Source organism: Manduca sexta, chromosome 15 (genome assembly GCF_014839805.1).
Source record: "Manduca sexta isolate Smith_Timp_Sample1 chromosome 15, JHU_Msex_v1.0, whole genome shotgun sequence".
Taxonomy (NCBI): Eukaryota; Metazoa; Arthropoda; class Insecta; order Lepidoptera; family Sphingidae; genus Manduca; species Manduca sexta.
The window spans coordinates 4,626,638-4,650,582 of record NC_051129.1 but is presented as its reverse complement, the minus strand read 5'-3'; the positions used below and the strand labels follow the sequence as shown (position 1 = coordinate 4,650,582).

Genomic DNA, 23,945 nt, shown 5'->3' with positions numbered 1-23,945 from the left:
TATTAATCGGTAATTAGAATCGGTCTGATAAGTCACCAGCGTAGGTACATATCGTACCTCGCATCTTCAACGAACGCTACTTAATCATCTCTGGTAGATAATATGCTAATTGCCAATGATGATGATGATCAGCTGTTAAGGCGATACCTCAAGGTCCATTTTCATACATTTTGTTTCGGCTTTAATCTGGGTAACTAAACAAGTATTGGCAAGTAAAGAATTTAAATTCACGTCTAGTTAGTGATTAGTTCTCGCAGTTGAAAGAAAAATGTAAAAATAATTAATAATCATGGATATTTCGGCCTTTAAAATTTAATATGACGAAATTTTACTTGCCAATACTTGTTTAGTTACCCAGATTAAAGCCGAAACAAAATGTATGAAAATGGACCTTGAGGTATCGCCTTAATCAAAAAATCCATCGGTCGGTTAGTAAATGCACTTTAATATCGTTTTTTTTTCTTGTTACCCAAATAGTTGTGCCCATAAGAAAGATAACGCGATCTGAATGAAAAAGTTTATGATAAAAATATATTCCAGGTGCACAAAATGATGCAAAAAATATTAAAAGGAATTATGAAATATGTAAATTAGAATGTTAAAATGGCGGCAAAGAAAGTGGCGGGTGCGCGGCGTGAAATGTTCCGCGCGTTCCTTTTAACGTAGAATGTTATGTTGAAAATGCAAATACAAGATGAAATAACGATTTTATTAAAGCTTTTTGCGATGAGGTGAACATTGTTTAGATAATGTCGCTTACGATATTGTCCGGGTTCCAATTCGGGCTCAAACGGCGGACTCGGATATTTTCTTCTGCCTGAAACAAAAGTAAGTCGATTTTGTTATTTTTTGACGGCTTACACTTCCTCTTTTGGCTATTTTTTAATTAACAATAATATTGCATACCAATCTTCAAAGAAGAAAAAGTCATGTGTGATTCATCCCAATTCGTACTTCTTTTATTGTTGTAGGTAATTGGTAAAGTATGATTCTATTTACAATTGAATTTTCAAACAGATTAAATATTGGTTAACTGATTCCTGTATTCAGATTTATGTTATGTATCTTTATAGATAAACATGTGCAGTTCAAAATAATTAGCAAAACAATATTGGTATTCTAAAAAAAAGCGTATGATTATTTGTTAATGAGTCTACAGACTACAGGGCCCTTATTCTGTATGATAGTGTAAACCAATGACTAAATATAAAGAGGACAGGCCTCAAAAGTTAGCTATATGAATAAGTTATATTTATGTTAGGGAAATCGACGCAGAATTGTCAATATATATGTCTATCTCTTTTACTCAAAGCTTATTTGGAACGCAACAAAAACGACAAAAATAATTGCTTTCTTCGCATATGGCACTATTTCGTTTACTTCAACACACTGGGACCGCCTTGCGGCAGAAACGCCATTTTATGCTGGCCAGTCGGCAAGTACATGTAGTGTCAGACGATGTAAACAAATCTTCATAAATATTGAATTTAAAGTAATATAATCATATTCTCAATTGTTCAGTGTGTTTATTAGTGTATTTGTTAAGTTTCGAAAATGACTCAGTGTTGTGTGAAAGGATGCAAATCGAATTCACGCAAGAAAGACCCCGAAATATATTTTCATAGGTTAGTAACTGTTTTTACCGAAAATTAGCAAATATCTTTGTATAATTACTTTTGGATGTGTTTTTATCAATTAAAATGATATGTGGATCTGGTTTGTTAAGCTTTGGACCCTTTTAGGCGTGATTTATACACATTAAAATCATTATGTTTGTTTACACACGAGCTTAGGGATGGGTGGGTGGATTTGTTTAGAAATTATTGATATCGATATTTTAACAGACGCCCGTTTATCAGTTACGGTTTTTGTCTTTGAAAGAATGTTAGAGCACACATCAATATTGTATTATTCAGAAGGACAAACTAAGTGAAATTAGAATATTTTTTAAGATAACCAAAAAATTTAAAAACCAAGGCAAAATGAATTGAGAATATTGAGCAACGTGATTGGAATCCTACACCAAATACATATTTCTTTACATTTTGAGAAGATATGCATAAACCACACGTTTAATTAACGCGAGTAAAGATAACTGTTTTCCAACAATATTCCCGATAAGTAAAATAGTAATGATTATTATACTTCACCTAATAGTAATATTACTTTAATATATTGCTATGAATAAAATTAGAATTGTTACATAAAAGAATAGATAAACATAAAAGAAACAACATAAAAGATGAAATGTAAGATATATTTTTACAATTGGCGGTCTTATGTTTCGAGCAACCTTTGCATGCACGGAAATAGATACATAATCATATTGTTGTTATTGCAAATAATTATTATAATTGATTATCTTAACCACCATTTTTACGGTCATTGATTTTAGTTTGCTGAACCATAGTTATGTTTCTCGATCAAAGAGCATAATAATAAAATAAAATAAAACCAACCAAATAATTGCTGGCTACGCTATCTTATTCCATTTATCATGTATTAAATAAATATCTTAATCTGTAACTTAAATTTTTAGCAAGGAATAGTGCAACATACAAATATAGATCAAACACAACTGGATGTTTGTCACAACAGGTACTGCTTTGTTTAACAATTGTTACTTATAAATCAGTTTCAGTTTGTTTGTTTACATTATGATTTGTTATATTTATATTATGGTAGTTCCTAACCCCTTTCGTATTTGATCTTTTTGGGGCTTGTTTGTCTCTCTTAATTCTTCGATGTCGATACAAAATTTTCGGTACTAGCATATCACTATTGTAAGGGGCGGAGTCGGCACCATTTTGTTCATGAAATGTGCCGCATGTCACGTGACCATATTACCCATCCTCTATACTTCTTTTATCATTGGTGTAAACGCGTAACGCGGCCGTGTCATGTTATCTTCGAGAAATGTGCGTGGAATGGTATTCTGTAAGTCAAGTTTCTATAGTCCTAAACATGACGCGTTGTGTTACGAGCTTGTTACACACTGTTAAAATAACGTGCGGGATAGAGTATAAGGCCCCAGTCTGTAATATCTAAAACTTGTAGTGTTTTCTGGTCATAACGTAGTAAAAACTGGGTTTATTCCCTCTTTTAAAGTCAGTTTATCGTAAACTCTATATTACCAATTTCATAAACATATACTCCATATACATTCTTGAATAATCTATAGTTGAATTTAGATAATACTAATAACATAATCACGTCCTTTTTATTTATGTCTGTCTGACTAATATTTATTGATGTTTTATTTCATTTATTCTTATACTATATAATGACCACCAATCCAGTTTATTTTAATGTGTCCAATGATGACGCATACGACATAGCACGATTGAATAATATATTAAATGTATAAAATATAAGATACAAAACTAAGTACTGACTCTCTTGACATGACAAAATGTTTAAGTATTCTTAGAAAATACTAGAGCTACTGATGGTAGGTCTCTCATATGTGAGAGCCTGGGTAGGTTAGGTTAGGTAAGGTTAGACCGCAATGTCTATTTCGGCCGTCAAGCAGCAGTATGTAGTCACTGTTGTGTTTCGATTTTATGGATATTGTAGCCAGTGTAACTACTGGACATAATGAGACTTAACATCTCATGTCTCAGGATAGCGAGAGCAGTGGAATACCAAACATTTGTAATTATTCAAGGTGTTGGATGGTGTTTCTACTGTTTATGGGCGGTCCTATCGCTCACCATCAGGCGAACGGCAAGCTCGTCTTGTCGTTTAAAGCAATAAAAAATGTAGTACTTAATTAAGAAAATAAATATAGCGATATAGCCTGACTTAAATGCGTCTGGTGTTACTATTTAGGGAAATGTATCAGATCGAAATCTTATATTCCGCATTGTCAAGAGTCGCCGCATTGTAGTTTCCTGATTCACTAGAGATTTGCGTAACAAGCGTACCGATAACTTTCAAGAAACCATTTCGAGTGCCACCAACTCGCAATTAGTGTAGTCAAAATGTATTTCTCGTAGACGAATTAAAAAGAAAATTTCAAAATTAAACCGAGCTTACCCATTAGCGTTCGCAAATGAAAGCAGATTTTATAATCGCTACCACTCGGGAGGGCCTGTGCTAGTGTAAACAGGTCGCTGGGGACACTGCAGAAATGGGTCAGCGAATTCTAACGATGCTCCTTTTTGCACTTTTTACTATCTCTCGTCTTGGATCGAAGAATTGTTCATATTTGTATTACCGCTGCGACGGTCAGCATTTACAGGTTTTGTGCTTAAAGAATATACCCGTGGTGAATGTAATGAATGGTGAATTATCGTGGAAAGTCTTGCTACCTCGTGCTACCTTTAGCAGCATCAGTTTGAATAGAAATAATTTGTACTAAAGCCGTATTGAAAGTAATAATGTTATGTAGATGCTCGGCAAAATTATCTATAAATAGTGAGGTTATATAATAATAAAGGTATTTTAAAAATAATATTCCGTTGCTTAACAAAAGCTTAATATTGAACTTATAAATTGTAAGGTTAAAAGTCGAACATCGGAAACTTATTACAAGCCTTTTGAACTCCAACAGTATCAAGGGAGATGGCAAATGTAATTAATCTTCGAATGAGGATTTCTATCGAAATCAATGCGCTGGATTCAAGTTAAAACCTATGCACTAGTTAGGACTTATTACTTCGATAATTTGGTCTTTAATGTCTGAAGTATTGAATTGTAAATGGTTTACCAAGTTTCAATGTACAACTACACATTTTAACTCCACAATTTTGTTTTATGACTAGAGATTACTTATAATTTATTATATAACTTAAAAAGTCCGAAATATGCAAGCAAAATTATTAATATATGAAAACGTCGAAATGTGCAATAATATTAATATATTAAAAGAAACTAATTTATTTGGTGTTTTTTACTTAAAAACTTAAATTCAACACACAATTTACAGCTACCAATATAATATATCCATATTATAGAAATTAACAACTTATTCTTTTTATTGGTGTTAACAATCGGGCTAGATTAGGTACCTACGTTGCGTAGTTGTAGAGAGACTATCACGCTGAGATCTCCGGGTCGGGCAGTGGGTAAACGTTGACAGTAAAATTAGTTCCATATTTTACCACAACATGGCGAGGATTTTCTGTTCAGGCTGTATATATAAATTGTAAATAAAGAATAAAAAAAGGTTTGCTGATGCGTCACATGCGGAGTAAACCCTTATCTACATACACTCCCATATAAAAAAGTAACCTCAGGATACTCAACCACGCGATCATGCGAGCTCGTAATACTAGGATAAAAAATAAAAACTTATAAAAATAGTATAATAATATTAGCCCTGTATGTATATACTGTCCCACTGCTTGGTACGGGCCTCTATTACTGCGAAGGATTAGGCCTTAGTCCATCACGCTGACCTATTGCAGATGGGCAGATTTCACATACCCTCAAAATCCTTATAGACTAACTTCTCAGGTATGCAAGTTTCTTAACAATGCTTTCCTTCACCGTTAAAGCAAGCGATAATTCATTCAAAAGACACATTCATAACTTGAGAAAATCAAAGGTGCATGCCCTTGGGTTGTGAACCTGCGGTCATTCGTCTTAGAAGTCCGTTCCATTCCCGACTAGGCTATCACCGGTTAATACAAACTTATTTCACAGAAATGTATTGTTAAAATGAACGTTACCAGTAAATCTTTGCGTGTCGGGAGTCTATCGACGGGGGACGATGGAAATGGGTCAGCTGTTTCTAATGATGCCGCTTTAGTACGCTCTCATTGGCATATTTAAGTTACTTCGATCATGGAATGTAGTTCGATATTTACTGGAAAAGTTTTTTTATGACAAAAAAGTAAGCCCGGGGTTTCTTTCTGCGTTTATGCTTCGGGTAGTCTTCACTTAGGTAGGTAGTGAAAGGCTGGTGGGTTAGCTAGGCTAGAGCTCATATCGCCTTCAGAGGTAAAGATCGCGACATGTTATATTTTTATTTCCCCTTACCTGCCAGGTCGAGTTGGCTTCTTCGGTTTACCTTTTTTTTTTTAATTTAATCCCTTATCTAAAATATTCGAAGTTATTAGTAAATATTCTTATAACTTGCTTTGACATGTCACAAGAGCATCTTTGTTCACCTACGTGATAGATAAATGATTTTATAAATTTTTTTAGAGCGAAGATATGGTGAAATTTGGCGAAGGTAGTTTTCATGGTGAAAATAGATCTAAATTCCACACGTACGCCAATATAAACGCATATTTAAATATTAGACAGAATGATGAATACCACCAACTGTTTCATAGTTATTTATCCTATGATGTGATAGACAACTCTAATGCAGGTGGATTAGTCATCATACAAAAAAAGATCCTATTTAAAATGTTGCTTACATATCTCCATTTAAAATAATTATATCAAATCAACATAACATTTAAATCAAATAGAATATCTCCAAAATGACACATCCATTTACTTTCTTAGTTAACGGTGGGCCGTTTTTGACAGTAATGGCGAGATGCACAAATATTGTTACGGACAAGGACCGCAGAACCAGATTTTGATATAAAATAATCTTCAACAAAAGTGTGATCTTCACAGTAAACGTTAAAAGTGACGTTTATAACTTTTTAATTTACGGTGATAGTGTGAAAATGTTTTTAATTGGACGTCTCTTTGGCTGTATGGTTTAATTCCTTTGCCTTTTACTGACGTCATTAGTACTCGAAAAGTAAACGTGGACAATTCTACAATTTTCCTTATGAAAGGATTATAGTTTGTAATGTACCTACTGGTGAATTATAAGGTAAAAAATGAAGTCCTTTATGTAAAGTTTAATATGACAATAGTAGATTATTCATTTTATTACTATTTAAAAAAATATAATGATTGCATTAGTGGCTAGTGACGATATTCAAAAGTTGTTTTATTTAATACCTTTACGAAGTTTAAGGACATTTAGAATATGAATTCAATAATAAAATGTCGTTAATGCCTTTTTTTTATATAGAAGATAAAGTACCCGGCTCGTAAAGGAATTTGTTTTATTATTAAAATGAATAAAACAGTTTTGACTTTTCTATTTCACCTCTATAACTTAATGTTTCTAAAAGAAAAAATCAAATGGATTAGCTCTGTATCGCCATATAAAACGTCGAAATATACAGAAAAATAATTAATTTTATTTTCAATAATAGATGACCCTGAGGTTCGGTCAGTTTTATTTAAAACATTTATGAGTATGACAGATTTTTTTTATTTAGAATGATGTAATTTTTGTAATATATTATTTATTTACATCTATAAATTCGTATAAGTCTACCAATGTAGAGTTAAAACATAAAGAATTTCATAATTTACACACCTTATAAATTCTTTAACATCGACCAGCCTGCTGTTAAACAGCTCTTATATTTTAACATAAAATAAAGAAAAGTACAAGTGAACGACTTGTCCAATTAAAGGTACAGTGCTACATGTAACACAAGGATGGCATGTATTTTAAGGGCTGTATTTTCGTCCAGAAAGTACGAATAAGGAGATACTTAAAAAATCTTTCTTTATATAAATTTTTATACTAAGCTTATTGAATAAATTTTAATTGAATTTTTTACCACATTGAAAAACATAGAGGTTTTTAGTAAGGCCTTCGCTAAAATTTGTATTTCAGAGCCGAAAAAGTAAATAGTTTAATTTTCCGATGTTTTCATGGCTCACATCACAATATTAAGTATAGGTTTCATATGATATTTATTATGAAACTTTAAGGGTTACATTCTCAATACATAAAGTGATACGGGTAGTTTCAACATGGCTCTATATAGAGTAGCCACATGGATTATGCAAAGTTTACGAAAAAAATAATTAAAAAGTAAATTTGAGATCGTTTTAAAATTTTGAACGTCCAAAATGTTCCATATCATATTGTCTATCTAATCGTATTGGTTACAAATTAAAATATATAACTTAAATTTTAAATACGGTACTTAACGAAATGCATGGAATCAATAATTCTAGTGGCATTTTCATTACGAAATGAATGAAAAATATTTATATTGTAAAAAAAATAATCAACCACAGTAAATATAACATATTGTAAATTTTAATTTTCTACGTGTATTATAAATGAATATGATTTTTTCTGTATGTAATTTCGAATATACAGCTTCTAAAATTACGGTTATCGCACCCTCTTATTGTAAGGCAATATTGGTGACATACTAATGCCAAATACGTCCCTGTGACTATAAATGTTCAGGAGATGTCGTTTTATTCTGGCGTTCACTTGTCCTTCGAAATATCCGCAGGATCGGACACAAGTCCTTAACCGCAGCATTGAACTTTACAAGGAGAGCGAGTGTGGAAAGGTCAGGGCCGCCCGCAGTGCATCGACAACTCATATTAGCTATGTGATGATTAAAAATGCTTTTGACATTTAACCGTTCATTCCTGGTTGATGAAAAAAAATGAAGTGGATATGTCAAAATTGAAATTTATTTTTTATCGATGAAGGTTGTTTAATGAGTTTACGCAATGATTTATGTCTGTGTTCAAAATCAAAGAGAATATAACACTACGTTAGATTCAAAATTACCACGTAGTAATAAAAAAACACAATGTGATAATATTATTTCGTATTATAAAGCTTTTTTTTTAATTTTCTATCATTCACAGACGCGTATGTAAAAAATACTATAAATTGAATAAAATAAGTTCGCGAAATAATGATAACACGAAAATATACATGGATTAATACATTAATTAGGTTTTCTCATTTAGAGATTAACAAAAAGTTGGTCCGTCTACGTTCCAAAATTATTTTGTTTTAACACGCAACAATTTAGTCATCACAAAAGTATTTAGTAAGCGTTGTTAAGTCCTACTAATTTTCTAAACAAAGAATATCTGGTGTTACAACATGCATAAATAAAGCTGAAGAAAAACATTACGGGAATCTCAAATCGTGTGCGATAATATTTTATCTGTGGTATTTTATGAATTTAAACGATTATTTGTCTATTTCACGCATCACGCGACACAAAACATAATTACCTATTATTCTGTAGGTGGCGGTTACAATTAAAATAGTTTGATGTCACGTGACCATATTTTAAAATCAAATGCACCAGTAACCTAGTTACATAAATTCCTAACATACTGAATGATTGGTATTTATGCGAAATAATTAGAAATAGTTCGAAAGAAATAAAATTAGCTAAGGGAAAAAAACATTGTATGTAAAAGGCATAAGAGTCTGCCACATAATGTATACTAATAATGAGGTATAATTTTAAATAAATAGCTGAACGAATTTGGATAAATTCGCCATTAAGAGATCTGTTGATTTCACATATAAATTCCTTTTTATCCAGTAAAGTGCAATGTAATTGTAGGGTTTTTATTTCCATAATGCTATTCACCAGCGAGAAGCCGCGAGTAAAACCTAATGTATGATACTTCATATCGGTACACGATTATACTGGAAGTAATAACAATGTGTGTTTTTTTTCCTTTTGTATGTTTAGTTTCGAAAAGTGAGCTATTCAGTATAATAATGTAATAATATCAACCCTGTATTATATACTGTCCCACTGCTGGACACGGCCCTTCTCTACTACTGAGTAGTGTTGCCCAAATGCAAGAACAAGACGAGACTTAGCCAGTCTTGGTCTTGGTCTTGCGCCAATACACCTGATCTTGGTCTTGGTCTTGGTCTTGCGCTCCCAGTCTTGGTCTTGGTCTTGGTCTTGCAGCAAGAGTCTTGCAAGTCTTGCAATTACCTATTAGTCTATTACTATTTATTAAAGTTTACTTTAAATCTTAGAAAAACGTATTAGAATTGGAACATTGTGAGCTTGAATTAACATAGCCATAGTAAAGATCAAGCAGATTAATAAATAACTGAAGATTTGATAAGAAATTCGAAAAATCAACTGACCTATATGTCGTTTTCCATGGAAGTAACTGTTTCTTAATAAACATTTATGATTTATAAGCTTACATTTGCTAAAACATGTAAAAACAAATTAATTACAATAACTTGACTGTATTTTAAAGAACAATACTTATCTGTCTAGAAAGAGATTGAACCTTCAACTTATAAGAAATTTAATAAAAGAGTTTTACGATTTATCATTGTATCCCAAAGTAAAAATGAAAAATTATTATTAATATTTCCCAATTGGGACCCGAGTGGGGCCAAAGTGGGAAATCCCAAAGTAAAAATGAAAAATTATTGTTAACATTTCCTAATTGGGGCTTGAGTGGGATTTAAGTGGGAAATCCCAACGTTGAAATAGTAAATTATTGCTAATAGTTCCGCTTGAATAAATCTAACTAAGATAAACGAAAAGACAGAAACAAATGTTAAACATTTATCCGCAATATTAGTAATATCATCTAGTTGATTCGATGTACATCAAATAAAGCGACGAATGTAATATTCCCGCTTGGACCAGTGGTAACGTGAACGACTGATGATCAAGAGGACCCGAGTTCGAGCCCAACTGACGACAAGGATGCATTCAACCAATAGTTCACTTTCTAATCGAAATATAAAGTTATAGTACCATCAGAGTCCGTAATTCAAAATTATTTTTGATTTTTGAAATTTTAGATTTTTATAAATTTAGATTGGGATCTGATGGGGCTTTCCCAATTGGGCCCCATTTGGGATTTCCCAATGGGGGCCCAAGAGGGCTTTGCGTGACATCCCAAAGTGGGCCCCAAGAGGGAAGCCCAAGAGGGGCCCCATTGGTCGCACTTTTAAATTTCTAGTCGGGCTATCCTTACCATTTTATCCCAATCATAATACTACTTGCGTGATCAGTATAATGTATTCATTTTCATTCTAAGCACTCTGAAACTTATTTATTCTTTGGAACACCTGTAGGTACTCTTAAAATTCGAAATTATTTTGCATGAGTATACCTACGCCCTATGGCGGCAATCAAATAGTGTCAAATGTTATGATTTCGGCGTGGCGGCAACGATTGTTTTAGATTTCAAAAGAAGCCGCCGGCGCGTGTATCATAACCATGTACTTCCGAAAAGCGGCAAATTTCTTTGAGAAGTAAGTACAAAACCTTTGATGCCGCATTATCAAAGTGCCGATGGTTAAAACATAGCTATGCATGCACTCAGTTTGATTTTAATAGATATTTATTTATTCGCAATGTTTATGGTATTAGTCGTAATGCGCATAGGTCCAGTTTTTCATATTCTTTGATACAGTTTTTGGCGTCTCATAGAATTCCTAAGCGTACCTACCTATACACCGAACTGGTACACCTAACTACTCAGGGAACTAGCGCTCAGTCCTAGCTGCAAGACGCACGAGTCTTGCAGGCTATGTCTTGTTCTTGCTCAAGTCTTGCACGGTCAGTCTTGGTCTTGGTCTTGCTAAAAATACGCGGTCTTGTTCTTGGTCTTGGTCTTGCAAAAACGCAAGAACAAGACCAAGACTGCAAGACCAAGACTGAATTTGGGCAACACTACTACTGAGTGGGATTACACCTTAGTCCACCATGATGGCTTAGTGCGAATTGGTAGACTCCACACACCCTCAAAATTCCTATAGAGAACTTATCAGATACGCAGGTTTCCTCGCGACGTTTTCCTTCACCGTTAAAGCAAGCGATAATTCAGTATAATAAAACTATGTGATTTATATTTATCATAGTTCGAACCGTAATAAAAAAGTACCCAAACGATGATTTTAGAATTCACGATTTTAATTAAATTAATCGAACACACATAATGCCTTCATCCTCAAAGGGGTAGGCGAGGTGTAAGTGGAGCACAAACTTTTTGCCGTGTGTGTTCTGTCCCAAAATCACATTGTTCAACCCGGGATTTGAACTCAAAACCTCAGAGCAAATGTCGTACCGCGCAGGGAATACAACTACTCTAGCAAGGCAGTGCAATTAAAGTAAACAAAAAGTTATATTCTTATGTAAAACTGTAATTAAAATATTAACTCCTTCAATATTTTTAAGAAAAACGTGACCAGATTACGTATTTCCCTAATAAATGTTTTATTAATAATCCACATTTATGTTCTTGTTTTACTTATTTGTAATTAAATATTTAAATCATCGCTCGTGGTACCAAATGCTTGAGCTGGTCCGTCGACGATATGAAGAAGACAAAACTGGCTATACATACTAAGGGCATACTTCGACCAAATCGTAGAATGAAACTTTATAACCAGTGCAATGTGGGGACAATTGTATTATATATCGAACTGTTATTATTTATGTCGTATTATATTAGCATTTAGCATCGGGGAGAATATTTCTGCTGTCGAAAGACGGACGCGAAACTATGCAACGTGCATATTTTACTAAAGAAAATTACTTACAAACTATAGGTAGACCTCGACTTAGATATCAGTCGGATGTTTTCATCTTTCCCAGATGGTCTCAGTTTCTTACTGAATACATAGACGTCAGCTAAAATCTCGTTATTATAAATTATTATAGCTTTTCTTCCCGTGTTAGTCAACGCCATCTATGAATTCATGTAAACGTCTCAAGATTCGGTTAGAAATCAGAATGGCACTATGTTTAATATTCTGTGCACGTTATGAAGAGTTATAAATTTTATTTATAATATCTTTATTGATTTTGTGGGAATAACATTAAGCAATATCTGTATTTCGGACACCATACCTATTGTACGTAACATTATCTTGATATAATTTAATGTTTATAGTCAAAAGACAGACAGATGGCGCTTATGACTTAATTAAAATACTAGATATGCACGTATCATATTGGTTTGTTTCATTACAGCGCGCATCATGTTATCATATTTTGCCAAAGTCGCAGGTTGTCATGCAACATTGCCAATCATATTTAGTTTCAAGTTATGTCTACCAATAACTTTGTCTATTGTAATAATACATATTATACCTATTAAAAAACCTAAATAAACCATAAACCATAAACCATAAACCTAAATAAAAATAAATTTGGATTTTAAACATTAGATATTTTTGTAACACAAATCCAGTTTGAAATGTTTTGCTTTGCTGACCGACCCTTTTAATAAAAATAATCGTGCATATTAATTGTCCAAATTAGTGCGTCTAACAACTAGTTGGCTGGTTATAGCGAAACTACCGTATCATTGAACTTGTCAAGGTGAATTTGAATGTCAGGTGTAAAATCAATTTGCGAACAAGCAGCTATAAGTTATAATGATTTATTTTGTGTTCTCTATGTTTTTAAAAAAGGATAATAAAATTGTATGACGGACAAAGGATTGTAGTAGTAGCTTTGTTTCATTTTATGATTGTGGTAAATAGTCATTTGAGTATCTAATTTTGGATATGACTATTTTACAGCACTAAATTAGGACGAAATGTTTAGTATAATTGGCTAGGATACTGTAAAATACGGGGAGAGTGAGATGAACACCATTTACATAAAAATCATGGATAGAATTATTGAATCTAGCTTTATATGAAAGGCGCAATTATAGATCGACTCCCGAACTAACACAGATAAAATGTAATCTTTAAAAAATATCTGGAACATTTCTCCTAGAATGGACTTTAGTGTAATATAAATATACAAATATTACTAACTAAGTATATATAATAAGTATTATTCTGGATGAAAGTAACTAACTTATCGTGATTGCAGCAATTTAACATTTTGCCAATCCTGGTTTTTGAGACCTAAAAACCAGCGATAAACAAATTACCAACTAAAAATACAAAACTATAATGTTTGCCATTAAGTTGTAATTTGGCCACAACCTTCTCACTGCTGTTGCGTTATATTTGATCCTAGTTAGGAATAATTCTCATATAGAATTTACTCACGTATGTTTGGTTCTTACTTAATGTTTGTGTTATATATTTGTAATAGGTCGTGATCTTTGCTAACGCAGAATTGCGATTTTTCGGCCAACGTTTAAATTAATATTTAACCATAATGAGATCATTGACACTTACTCATTAACGGCTTAAAGAATGTTAGTCTTAAAGCTACTTATAGAGAATTTGTTCTTTTTTCCAGAAGTATTGAATGTTTTGGAAACAAATAAATAATAAACATTATACGTGCCATCTGAATCGTAAATAGAATCGATCTGTTCTGTTTCGACGCTTTGTAAACTGTCGTCTTCCGGCGCTTCCTGCTCTTGTGTCTCTTCCAAAATTTCTTCTTCTTCTTCCTCTAGATCTTTTCCACTAGATTCTCTCACATTACGTTCCTCTGTCTGTATTCTTATCGGTAGTATATCAGTTATAGAAGGTGTTCTTATGTTGTTAGTCCTCAATCCAAGTTTCTTCTGAATGAATGCTTCTAGAATCTGCTTGGTGATCTTGTTCTGCCGCGCCAACTCTTGAGGATCTGTGGAGAAAGGTGAAAGCAGATAAAAATGACTGCGCGTAACATTTCAATAGGGAAGAAAAGAAAAGAATTTAGTAAACGACGTCATTTTTATCTGGTTCTCCTTTCTTGGGTAGGAGAGAAATGGTTTTAGTTTTTAAGCATACGGCTCGAAACTAAGTTCTTTTGGAGGTGAATGACATAGAACAAGTAATATATCGACAATCTAAATAAATAAAACGAATCAATACTATGACTTTGATTCAAATACCTACTAAAAAGAACAAAACATGAAACATCAGTGAAAAATGAAAACTGATACACTTCAAATCATCATTGACAAACATCCGAAACTAGCAACAATGGGATTATTTACGTAATATATGTTGCACCAACTGTTATATCATTTAGAATGTACGGAAGCACAGAGATTTTCAATTGAATGATTGCAATTGTACGGATACTTTAATTGTTTTACACGCGAACCTACGTGCGTTTATTGTTCACAAATCCAATTGTTTCGGTAGGGTCGGAGGTGGAAACAGAGGTTACTTTTAAATCTGACGAAATCATGCTTGTTGAAGTAAAGATGGAATATTGAGTCACTTGTTTGTTTGCTGAGTTTTATTAGTATGAAAACAGTATAGGTTCTTTATTATAAGAATCACTTTGAGTAATCCCTTGTGACAACATGATACTTATTCCTACTGTAGGAACATAGTCAATGTCTCTTTCTGACTATGGTTCTATCTTAATTCGAAATGTCGAATCGAATGTCCTTCATTATTCACGTGTGGAAAGCAAAGTCCGTAGGTACCAATATTAACTAAAAAATTACACAATAATTATAAATATTTACTACGAATATATTTTGTTAATGTTGAAATCGACCTAAAATATCAGATATCTAAGAACCAGTATTCATAAAGTAAATTATTCTTCTATTTTTCTATTGACCTAACATGACCCTAGGAGATATGACTTAATTTACGTTTTTTATGCATGGAAAAAATATTTTATAAGACTTTTTTTTAGATTTAGAGGTCAATCATCTAAGCAGTAGGTAAAAAAATAAATTATTGTATTCTCATTTTATAAAATAAACAGTATCCGGGAGTGTTTTTCAGAAAGAAATATTCCTAGACAATAATACAAGTTAATATTTTGAATTAATGTATTGAAGTAAGATATTATTAATGAACTATTTAAAAAAATACAGGTATTAATGTTTCCTTTTCCTAACATAACATTTTATTTGTACTATTCTGTGTACTAGTTAATACCGTCAGATAGAGTCAACTTTGCCATACATAAAGTAAAACATAGCCCGAAAATTGACAAAATAATTTTTACTATCTATGTACTACGTTGGACATGAATGCAACTTAAAGCGAGACAAAGAAACCTATATTCATTCATATATTTTGAGGTTATTAATTAACTATTATTATATATTAATTGATTATTCCATAGGTAGTATTTCTCATGCAAGACTTTCATTATCCAAAATAGTAATAATATCAGCCCTGTATTATATACTTGCCCACTGCTGAGCACGGGCCTCCTCTACTACTGAGAGGCATTAGGCCTTAGTCCACCACGCTGGCCTAGTGCGGATTGGTAGACTTCACACACCTTCGAAATTCCTTTAGAGAATTGCTCAGATGTGCAGGTTTCCTCATGATGTTTTCCTTCACCGTTAAAGCGAACGATAAATTCACAAAGAATACACACATGATTTTTTAGAAAAGTCAGAGGTGTGTGCTCTTGGGAATTGAACCTGCGGACATTCGTCTCGGCAGTCCGTTCCACACCCAACTAGGCTATCGCCGCTTTTTGTAACCGAAACAGTATTACGTGTTAATTTTACCATTCCGTAACTTAAGTTTGTTACAAAGGATATTTTATTTACAATTTTCGACGCATAAATACTCTTACCGTGAGACATTTAAAGGCAATCATACTCAAATATTTCGTTACAAATTACGTATATAACTTATTTTGCAATTTTATGAGTCGAATGCAGATATTTTGCAAAATAATTTTCTTGTGGCAGTTTCGAAATTATCGGCGTTTCCGAAGACGACAACTTTGCCATTGGAGGCGTTGCAATATGCAATAAATTAAGGATTAAATTGTATAAAAATTTTGTGAATGTTATTCAAAACCAGATGTGACCGTTCAGTGAGAAATATTTTATCAGAAACAAGTACTTACGGGCTTTCTTAAGTGGATTCATTAGTATAATTGACAGATATTAGTCTGTTTTTACTGTCTGTATATTTGAATTAGCTCTTATTGAATTAAAAAAGGTTTAACCAGAATTATAAACGAATTCACTTTTTTTATTTAAAAGTATTTACGACAGGTTGTTTTTCATTACATACCAGTTGTATTAATATATTAATTACGTATATAATATAATTTTTCAAAAATAGATAGGAATAAATAGATGTTTAAGATATTACAATGATAATTTGTTTTTCAATAGTTATTTTATGGAAGCAAGCAATCGTATTGAATTGTATGGTTAAATATTATAGTATTTACCGTTTAGTCGTCCATTTTTATGTAACGCAACGCCATGATGCTAATGCCTAGCATGCCTCCTTAGTGCTTTCACGCTTCAGAAACCATTTTAGGGGGCTAGACGAGCGTTCATGGCACGTTTGGCAATTATCCAGTTTTCGATCGGATAGTCTAAACATGATTTACAGGGGTGGAAGCTGCGAACGATCACGGTTGTATGAGCTTTTAGCTTCACAAGCAGATTGTATTGCTATAAAAATAAGGTTGATATTCCAATGGTGGGGGTTATTGTTATTAAGACGTTGGTATTTTATGATATCCTTAACTTAATCAAAATCAGATTATTAATTCTTAAGATTCATTATCAACTCTACTGTTAAGTAATAATGATCAATTTATTAATATCTATCAATGGAAACAGAAATTCAAGAGAGATCAAATAAGTAGAAGTGAAAATCAATAGCAAGATTATTAATACGAAGCAAAACTTTAATCTTACGTTTGCACCTTTCACCATTTATATTTTAGCAACGTGTTGCATGCTCGTGTATTTGTAAATGAAAATGATAACTCGGTCTACTATCACGTAGGTTGAATAAGCTTTTACTTTTTTCTTCCTTGGGACTACTGCCTGTATACTGTGAGTGGGACATTTGACTTAAATAGGGTTTTCATGAGTACTTGGTAACATTCTTGCTTAACGTAAGTAAAAACGAAAAGAACTAAAATTACTAAATACAATAACAACGAAATAATAAGGTGAATTATGTATAAATAAATATTTTTATTATAGCATATATTACTTCCTATATAAACACAAGTAGCGAAGATTTCTTGCAGTAAATATTTATTGCTCAGATAATTCCATACCACTTGCCGAGAAACGTAACTAATCAAGGTTTCGTGCTGTTATTTTCTCCCCTACGTGATACAATTTGTGAATGACTACGAAACATAAATTAATCACAGACTTAAATTATTTACTGGTTCCTATAAATATTTACTTGATGTCATATCTTCAATTACCGGTACTATTTGGGAGTACGGTACCCGTGTTTATACCCATTTAGGGCAGATCTAGATTCTAATATCGACCGAGTTATTTAGAATAGTTCGCGACTACCGTTGTAGGCTGGCGGTCTGTCGCACCCACTTCGTTACGTTAATAAGCCGACACTCTCGTCTGCAATTAAGCTTGTTTTTTACTAGCCACCAATTTATTATGCTTACACAAAACAACTTATCTCCACGTTCTAGATATTCGAAACAGTTTTGATCCCTATCCCTGCGGATTAGTAGTTGGAATCGCTTGACGGTTTGCGAGTCGTGAAATTTTACGTAGATTCTGCTAGTATGATGTTACGTTTATGATGAATTGTGCTTTTAATAGTGAAGGTCAGTGTTCTAAAAATATAGGGATATTTTTGCTTATCGGTAGTGCGTAGGTGTTGATACAGAAAATAGAACGACAGCCTGTGATTTATCTCTTGCCGTATCGTCAAAATCCGTGATATATTTATGATTATCCATCAATTTTGTGATATTACTTTTCTTTTTGTGACTATTTTAATATTCAATTCGCGATGCTTTAAATGGCTCTTTCGTGATTGAAATGCAACGATTACTTAATTAAACAAATAAAACTGTCAAAAAGAGCGTAATTGATGGTAGTTGTGAACCACATTGTGAAATAACAATTCGTATTGAAGGTGAAAGGTTTTTTTTGATAATGAAGGAAAACTTCTCTGATAATTATATTAATTTGCAAATTGGGTTTACTATCAAAATTAAAGTGCAGTAAATGGTTAAAAACACCACTGCAACAAAATCAAAACTCATTCATAAAGTAATGTGAAACAAACATAGCTTTATTTAAAAAATCAGACTCATTGTTTCCATTACAAATAAGACAGATAATAAATATGTTGTACGTTTAGCTGCTATTTCAGTTATTGATGATATAACAAAATAATTGAAGGTTAAATTAAATGAAGCTACTGTTACTATTTGTTGCATTAATCGGATGTAGGTCAAGTGTACTACTTGGGTTAGTTTATCGGAGACTTCTAAGATCTATCAGATTCTATAATCACGCCGTACTAAATACCATTCTGTCAGATAGCACAAAAATGCGATATGAGAAGCCCCTATACTAGAGGTCCTCAAACTCTTTTTTTTCATAGATCCTTTTTTTGGATTCGCAGAGAGTGCATTACAACTACCGCCCAGCCATCGCGAGGGGCGTTTGGACAGTTATGTTCCGGTCACCGTGCCTCTTACGACCCCTAACAATAGTATCTGCCTACATTGCTAGGTGAATTCAAGCCAACATTTTAGTATTTTACTTTCATACCAGATACATTTTCGTGGACTCCCGCTTACAAATTGTGGACCGCTATTTTTGGTAACGCCAACGTAGTTTCCGTCAAGTCTTCCGAGGAGTCCATCTGGACCTCTTCGGGAATAAATGACCTATACGATGTATAAACGGGATCTGAACTGGTGGTGAAAAGAAATGTCAATTAGATCAATAAATTCTGGTATAGAAAACTATTTAACTGTTCAGATGTGGACTTAAAGTATATACATCGACGAATGATCGAGTAGGCATTGATAGTTTTCAATTTATTGAATCATTGAGAATAAGTGATCTGGCTTCCAATTAATTTGTATTATCCGGGATATCATGAATTTAAATTCCATCAGATTTAATAAATCAGATGAAAATCCATATCCGAAGCGACATTTCGCTGAATAAACAAAAGCAATGATTTATTATTCGTGACATTTTGAACAATAAAATCCATTTTACGTAGAGACAATTGTGACAATTGCATTAAAAGTAAGTGGGCGATTATTTCTCCCATGTAAGTGCGATGCAGAAATATATTCATACCCAATACGAATATTGAAAGGTGTCCAGATATGGCTGGATTGATGGTCGTATAAATTAACAAGGAACTTGGGAAATATATATATTTTGGCGCCATATCGCGAGGTGTCTATAGGTCAATTATTATGAAGATCACCCACCTTACGATTTTTGTGTTTTAATATGAAAAGTAGCTTATATTCGTGGAGCATCGGTTCATTGTTATATGATGGGTAGTGTAGTTGAATTCAATTCCAGTAGACAGAGAAATGTCCGTATGAATGTATTGGAAATTTTAATTGTTATCAGTAGTCTCTATAACAATAAATAAACAAACATAACACTCATCACGCCATTCCTGAAGGGGTATTCAGTGGTGCAACCTGGGCTCCAGTCAAATATCCATTACATCCATATCTTGTATGTTAGTTCTGAGCGTTGGATTACTATAACACTTGTGAAGAGAACTACTGTAACTACGAGGTAGGTGTTTCATAACACGTATTAGCACATGCATTGTTTCTTATTGTCTGTTCGACTGATTGTAACAAATGATTATTTTTTTTATTCTTATTAAATATCGTTTATGTTGTTCAAATAATCATTAGTTTATTTATTTACCTTTTCTTAATAATTAATATTAATTAGGAGACCTTTATGTATAAGATGCGTGATTTTTTCAGTGAAATAAAGAATTTACTTTAATTCTTAACAACAATCTTATGTAACTATTTTTACAAGTGTGTAAAAATAGTTACATAAAATGTATTGCGAAAGAAATGACTAAAGCTACCATTACAAGGTTAGAAATCCATAGATGATATGGTTATTGCCGAATTAATACGACCGGTCGATACAACGCCTCAATTCGAAGCCGAAGCAACATGTTTGCCTTAAAGTGATGCCTAATTTTAATATTAAGATTATAATCATTAACATCGAAGACGTTATTTTTATTGGGTAATTAAAAAAACATATTTTGGATTCAAAATAGCCATAAAAATGTGTTTTAAATTAAATTCATAAAAACTTCAAATCCAATTTTGATTGATTTGTTCCTAACCATCTATATTTACGGCAATACAAGTGGTTAACATATAAATGCCAATGTTGATAGCTCGATTACATGTCGAAGGTGAGGTTTTCAGCGAATTTACGTAACATGTATTCAGTATCATTGTCACTTTGATCTTGACTTGAATCAGGCGTGTTGACCATGTCTATGAAACCACTAGCGTACTTTATGTAATTATCGGATATATATGTTCAAGAAGGGCCATAAAAATATCAAAAGTTATGCTTATTTATCTGAATGCTGCGACGCGAAAGGCTATTGTCTGGTAGCCAGAATCTGGAATGTTAATTCTGTATATCATGTGTATTTTAGTATTGAGTTTAATTTTATGAGAAATAATATGAAAATCAATTTACAAGAATGAAGTTAGAATTGCATGAGATGCGATGCATACAAATACAAACAAATACATAATATAGTATTTATTCTTAAGAAAATTTGTGATGAACCGTGAACCAATCAGAGACCTTTCCTTGTTAAAAATATTGTCTTAATCGATCTTTACAATTAATGGACGGATTAAGAACAAATCTTGGATACAAAAAGGCTTAACTGTAATCAGTTCCGATCCATTATACATGCCACTGACCTCGATCTCTGGGTCGGAGTATGTGACCCTAAAGTATGCATGTAATATTTTGGAACAAAGGAACGTAATGCATATTTAAACAGTACGGAAAGGGACAACGTTCCTTTTTTATTCTGTGTATTTTTCTTACACTTTGTATAATGAAATTAATGAAGAAGTAAATAATATTGCACAAGCGCCGATAGGATAATCTCAGTGAGTAGGTAGGGCCGTTGCAATAAATCTAAGGGCTATGTGGATTAAATTATATTAAGAAAGTTAAAATAGACTTATCAATTAAAATTTTCCTCGGATGGACCACTTTAAAGTATGTTATTTCTTACTACATTATCTTATCTTACAAATATTATAAATGCGAAAGTTTGTGACCACGTTTGGGCGTCTCGATAATAGAAATGAATGCAAAAACAGCTGAACGGATTTGGATGAAATTTGCCACTCGGGTAGACCACGTACTGGATAATATATACGCTACTTTTTATTACGGTAATTTGCTCCCATGAGTAATGATGGAATTTTTTGTGTGTGTGTGTTTTTTTTTAAAAAGATGTCGCTGACGTCCAACTGTTTTTAAATAAATTTTGTACCTGGAAAGGCTTTTCACAAAGGCGAAGCCGCTCGTTACACCTAATAAGTTGATATATTAGATAAATACTGTAGTATTAATACTAAGGTAATGGTATTAGTACCACAGCGTCGACGGATTAAATTTAAAATCTAATCCTGGCGTTTCAGAACGAATTAATTAAGGAGTTTACGGTTTAAAAATAGAAGCAAACGGAATGATAGCGCGGGCTACCTTCTTAATGCCGGTCTAATTAACCTTTAAGTGGAAGCTTCTCATTTCCAAACTCATTTACACTTTTATTCGTTTTAGCGCTTACAAGTGGTAAAGCCATCATACCAAAGCAAAGTGCTATTAACGTCGAGTTGATTATAGTTACAAACAACCTTTCAAGTTACAAGTTTAATTTCTCTTGTGCAATAACAATAAAATAATCGATGATGACTTGACTAATAGGCGTCAATAACATTGTTAACAATAGTTAGTGTTTGGGTATTGAATGTAATTGTGGGTAGATAAAATTTTGTCAAAAAACTTATTCTGGGTGTATATGAAATGACTGGAATAACTAAATTGTACCACTTAGTAAGTGTTTGCTTACTCCATCTAAATCTTTACTAATATGAAGAGGAAATGTTGTGTTTGTTTTTTGAGGTTTATTTCTGGAACTATTGCACTGATTTTGAAAATTCTTTCATTAATAGGAACCATTAGTCTGGAGTGCTGTAGTCTTTATTCAATTATTTCAGGCGAACGGAGTCGCGGCCAAGAGTTATTATTCATAAAATTTTAGCTATTTCTACTAAAATTACTTTAACCACAAATTCCGTGGTTACACACCTAACGAGAGCAACTAAAATCAATGAAATAGAATGGATTTTTCAAAAGTGTACCGGATTCGTCAGGAAGGTCTAAGATAACCCATCTTGTGTACTATATGCCGAACCCATTGTTACTTAAATCGTTACCAATTCCACCATACCTTGACCCACATGAAGACCTCAGTTAAGTACACTAATTCGTGTCACCTTGTGAATCTTTGCGGAGTCTGTTAGTGGACCTCGGCTGTGAAAGGTAGTGTTATAGGTGTGAAATGACCGTGAATTTTTATCAACGGGTTTTCATAATTTCCGTTGCGTACTACAAATTCTTTTACTGCTACCAGTGCTAATATTTGTACATGTGATTAAGAGATACTGACAACGTATTTTTGTAACAGAAGATACAAGGTTATACTTTTTAGTTGGTTTGTCACTGACTGCGAGAGTTTGGAGAGGTAGTATATAGCGTATCTCTCCAAACTCTTATTAGGCGCTGAGTCTTTATTCTACGCCTAATCAGAAGTAGGCACGCATTTTCGTATAGTATTACCAGTGTAGTTAATGAGCAATATTATAAAACATTAGCCTTTGCCTGTGTCTCCGCCCGCGTAAAAAAGTTCTTCCGGAATAAATATTTTCTCAAGATAAAAAGTAGTAGTAATGTAGCTTCCTATTCGTAAATTATCAAGTTTAGTTGTTCTTAAGATTAGCCCGTTCAAACAAACAAACTCCTCAGCTAATATATATAGATTTGATGTCTCAGTACTGAAAGCATTATCATCACGTACTTTGTAATACTTTGTTCTCCTGGTTGTAAGAATTGGACAGGTATATAATACCATAAAGGGAGTGACATTCGTTTCATTAGGTAATAAAACTGTTTAGTATGAATCATAAAGTACCTTAAATCATGATAACCTTAAAACTTTGTACAAAATCATAGATTAGCGTTGATAATTCAATACAATTATGAAAGTTATACTAACAATATAAATTTTTATATAATTCATTAAAATTTAACTATTTTTCAGATTTTATCGCGGTTTTAATATTTTAGTTTTCTCACGACGTTTCGAAGAATTTTCAGCCTTCGTGGTCACAGGGGTGATAAAATCCGAAAAATAGTTTAATTTTAATGTCTAACATTCGAGTAAACATAAGAAATAATTAAAA

The 23,945-nt window shown here is 32.8% G+C and overlaps 1 protein-coding gene across 1 annotated transcript in view; it reads right to left on the bottom strand.

The window, feature by feature from the left end:
* LOC115439999 (C-type lectin 37Da) overlaps positions 1-23,945 on the bottom strand; it is a 100,004-nt gene that overhangs the window by 31,956 nt on the left and 44,103 nt on the right. Inside the window, exons 2-3 of the mRNA XM_037438919.1 lie at positions 14,055-14,342; positions 761-817 (exon numbers count right to left, since the gene is read on the bottom strand). Of these exons, the coding sequence (XP_037294816.1) occupies positions 761-817; positions 14,055-14,342 (345 nt within the window). The remainder of the gene's footprint in view (positions 1-760; positions 818-14,054; positions 14,343-23,945) is intronic.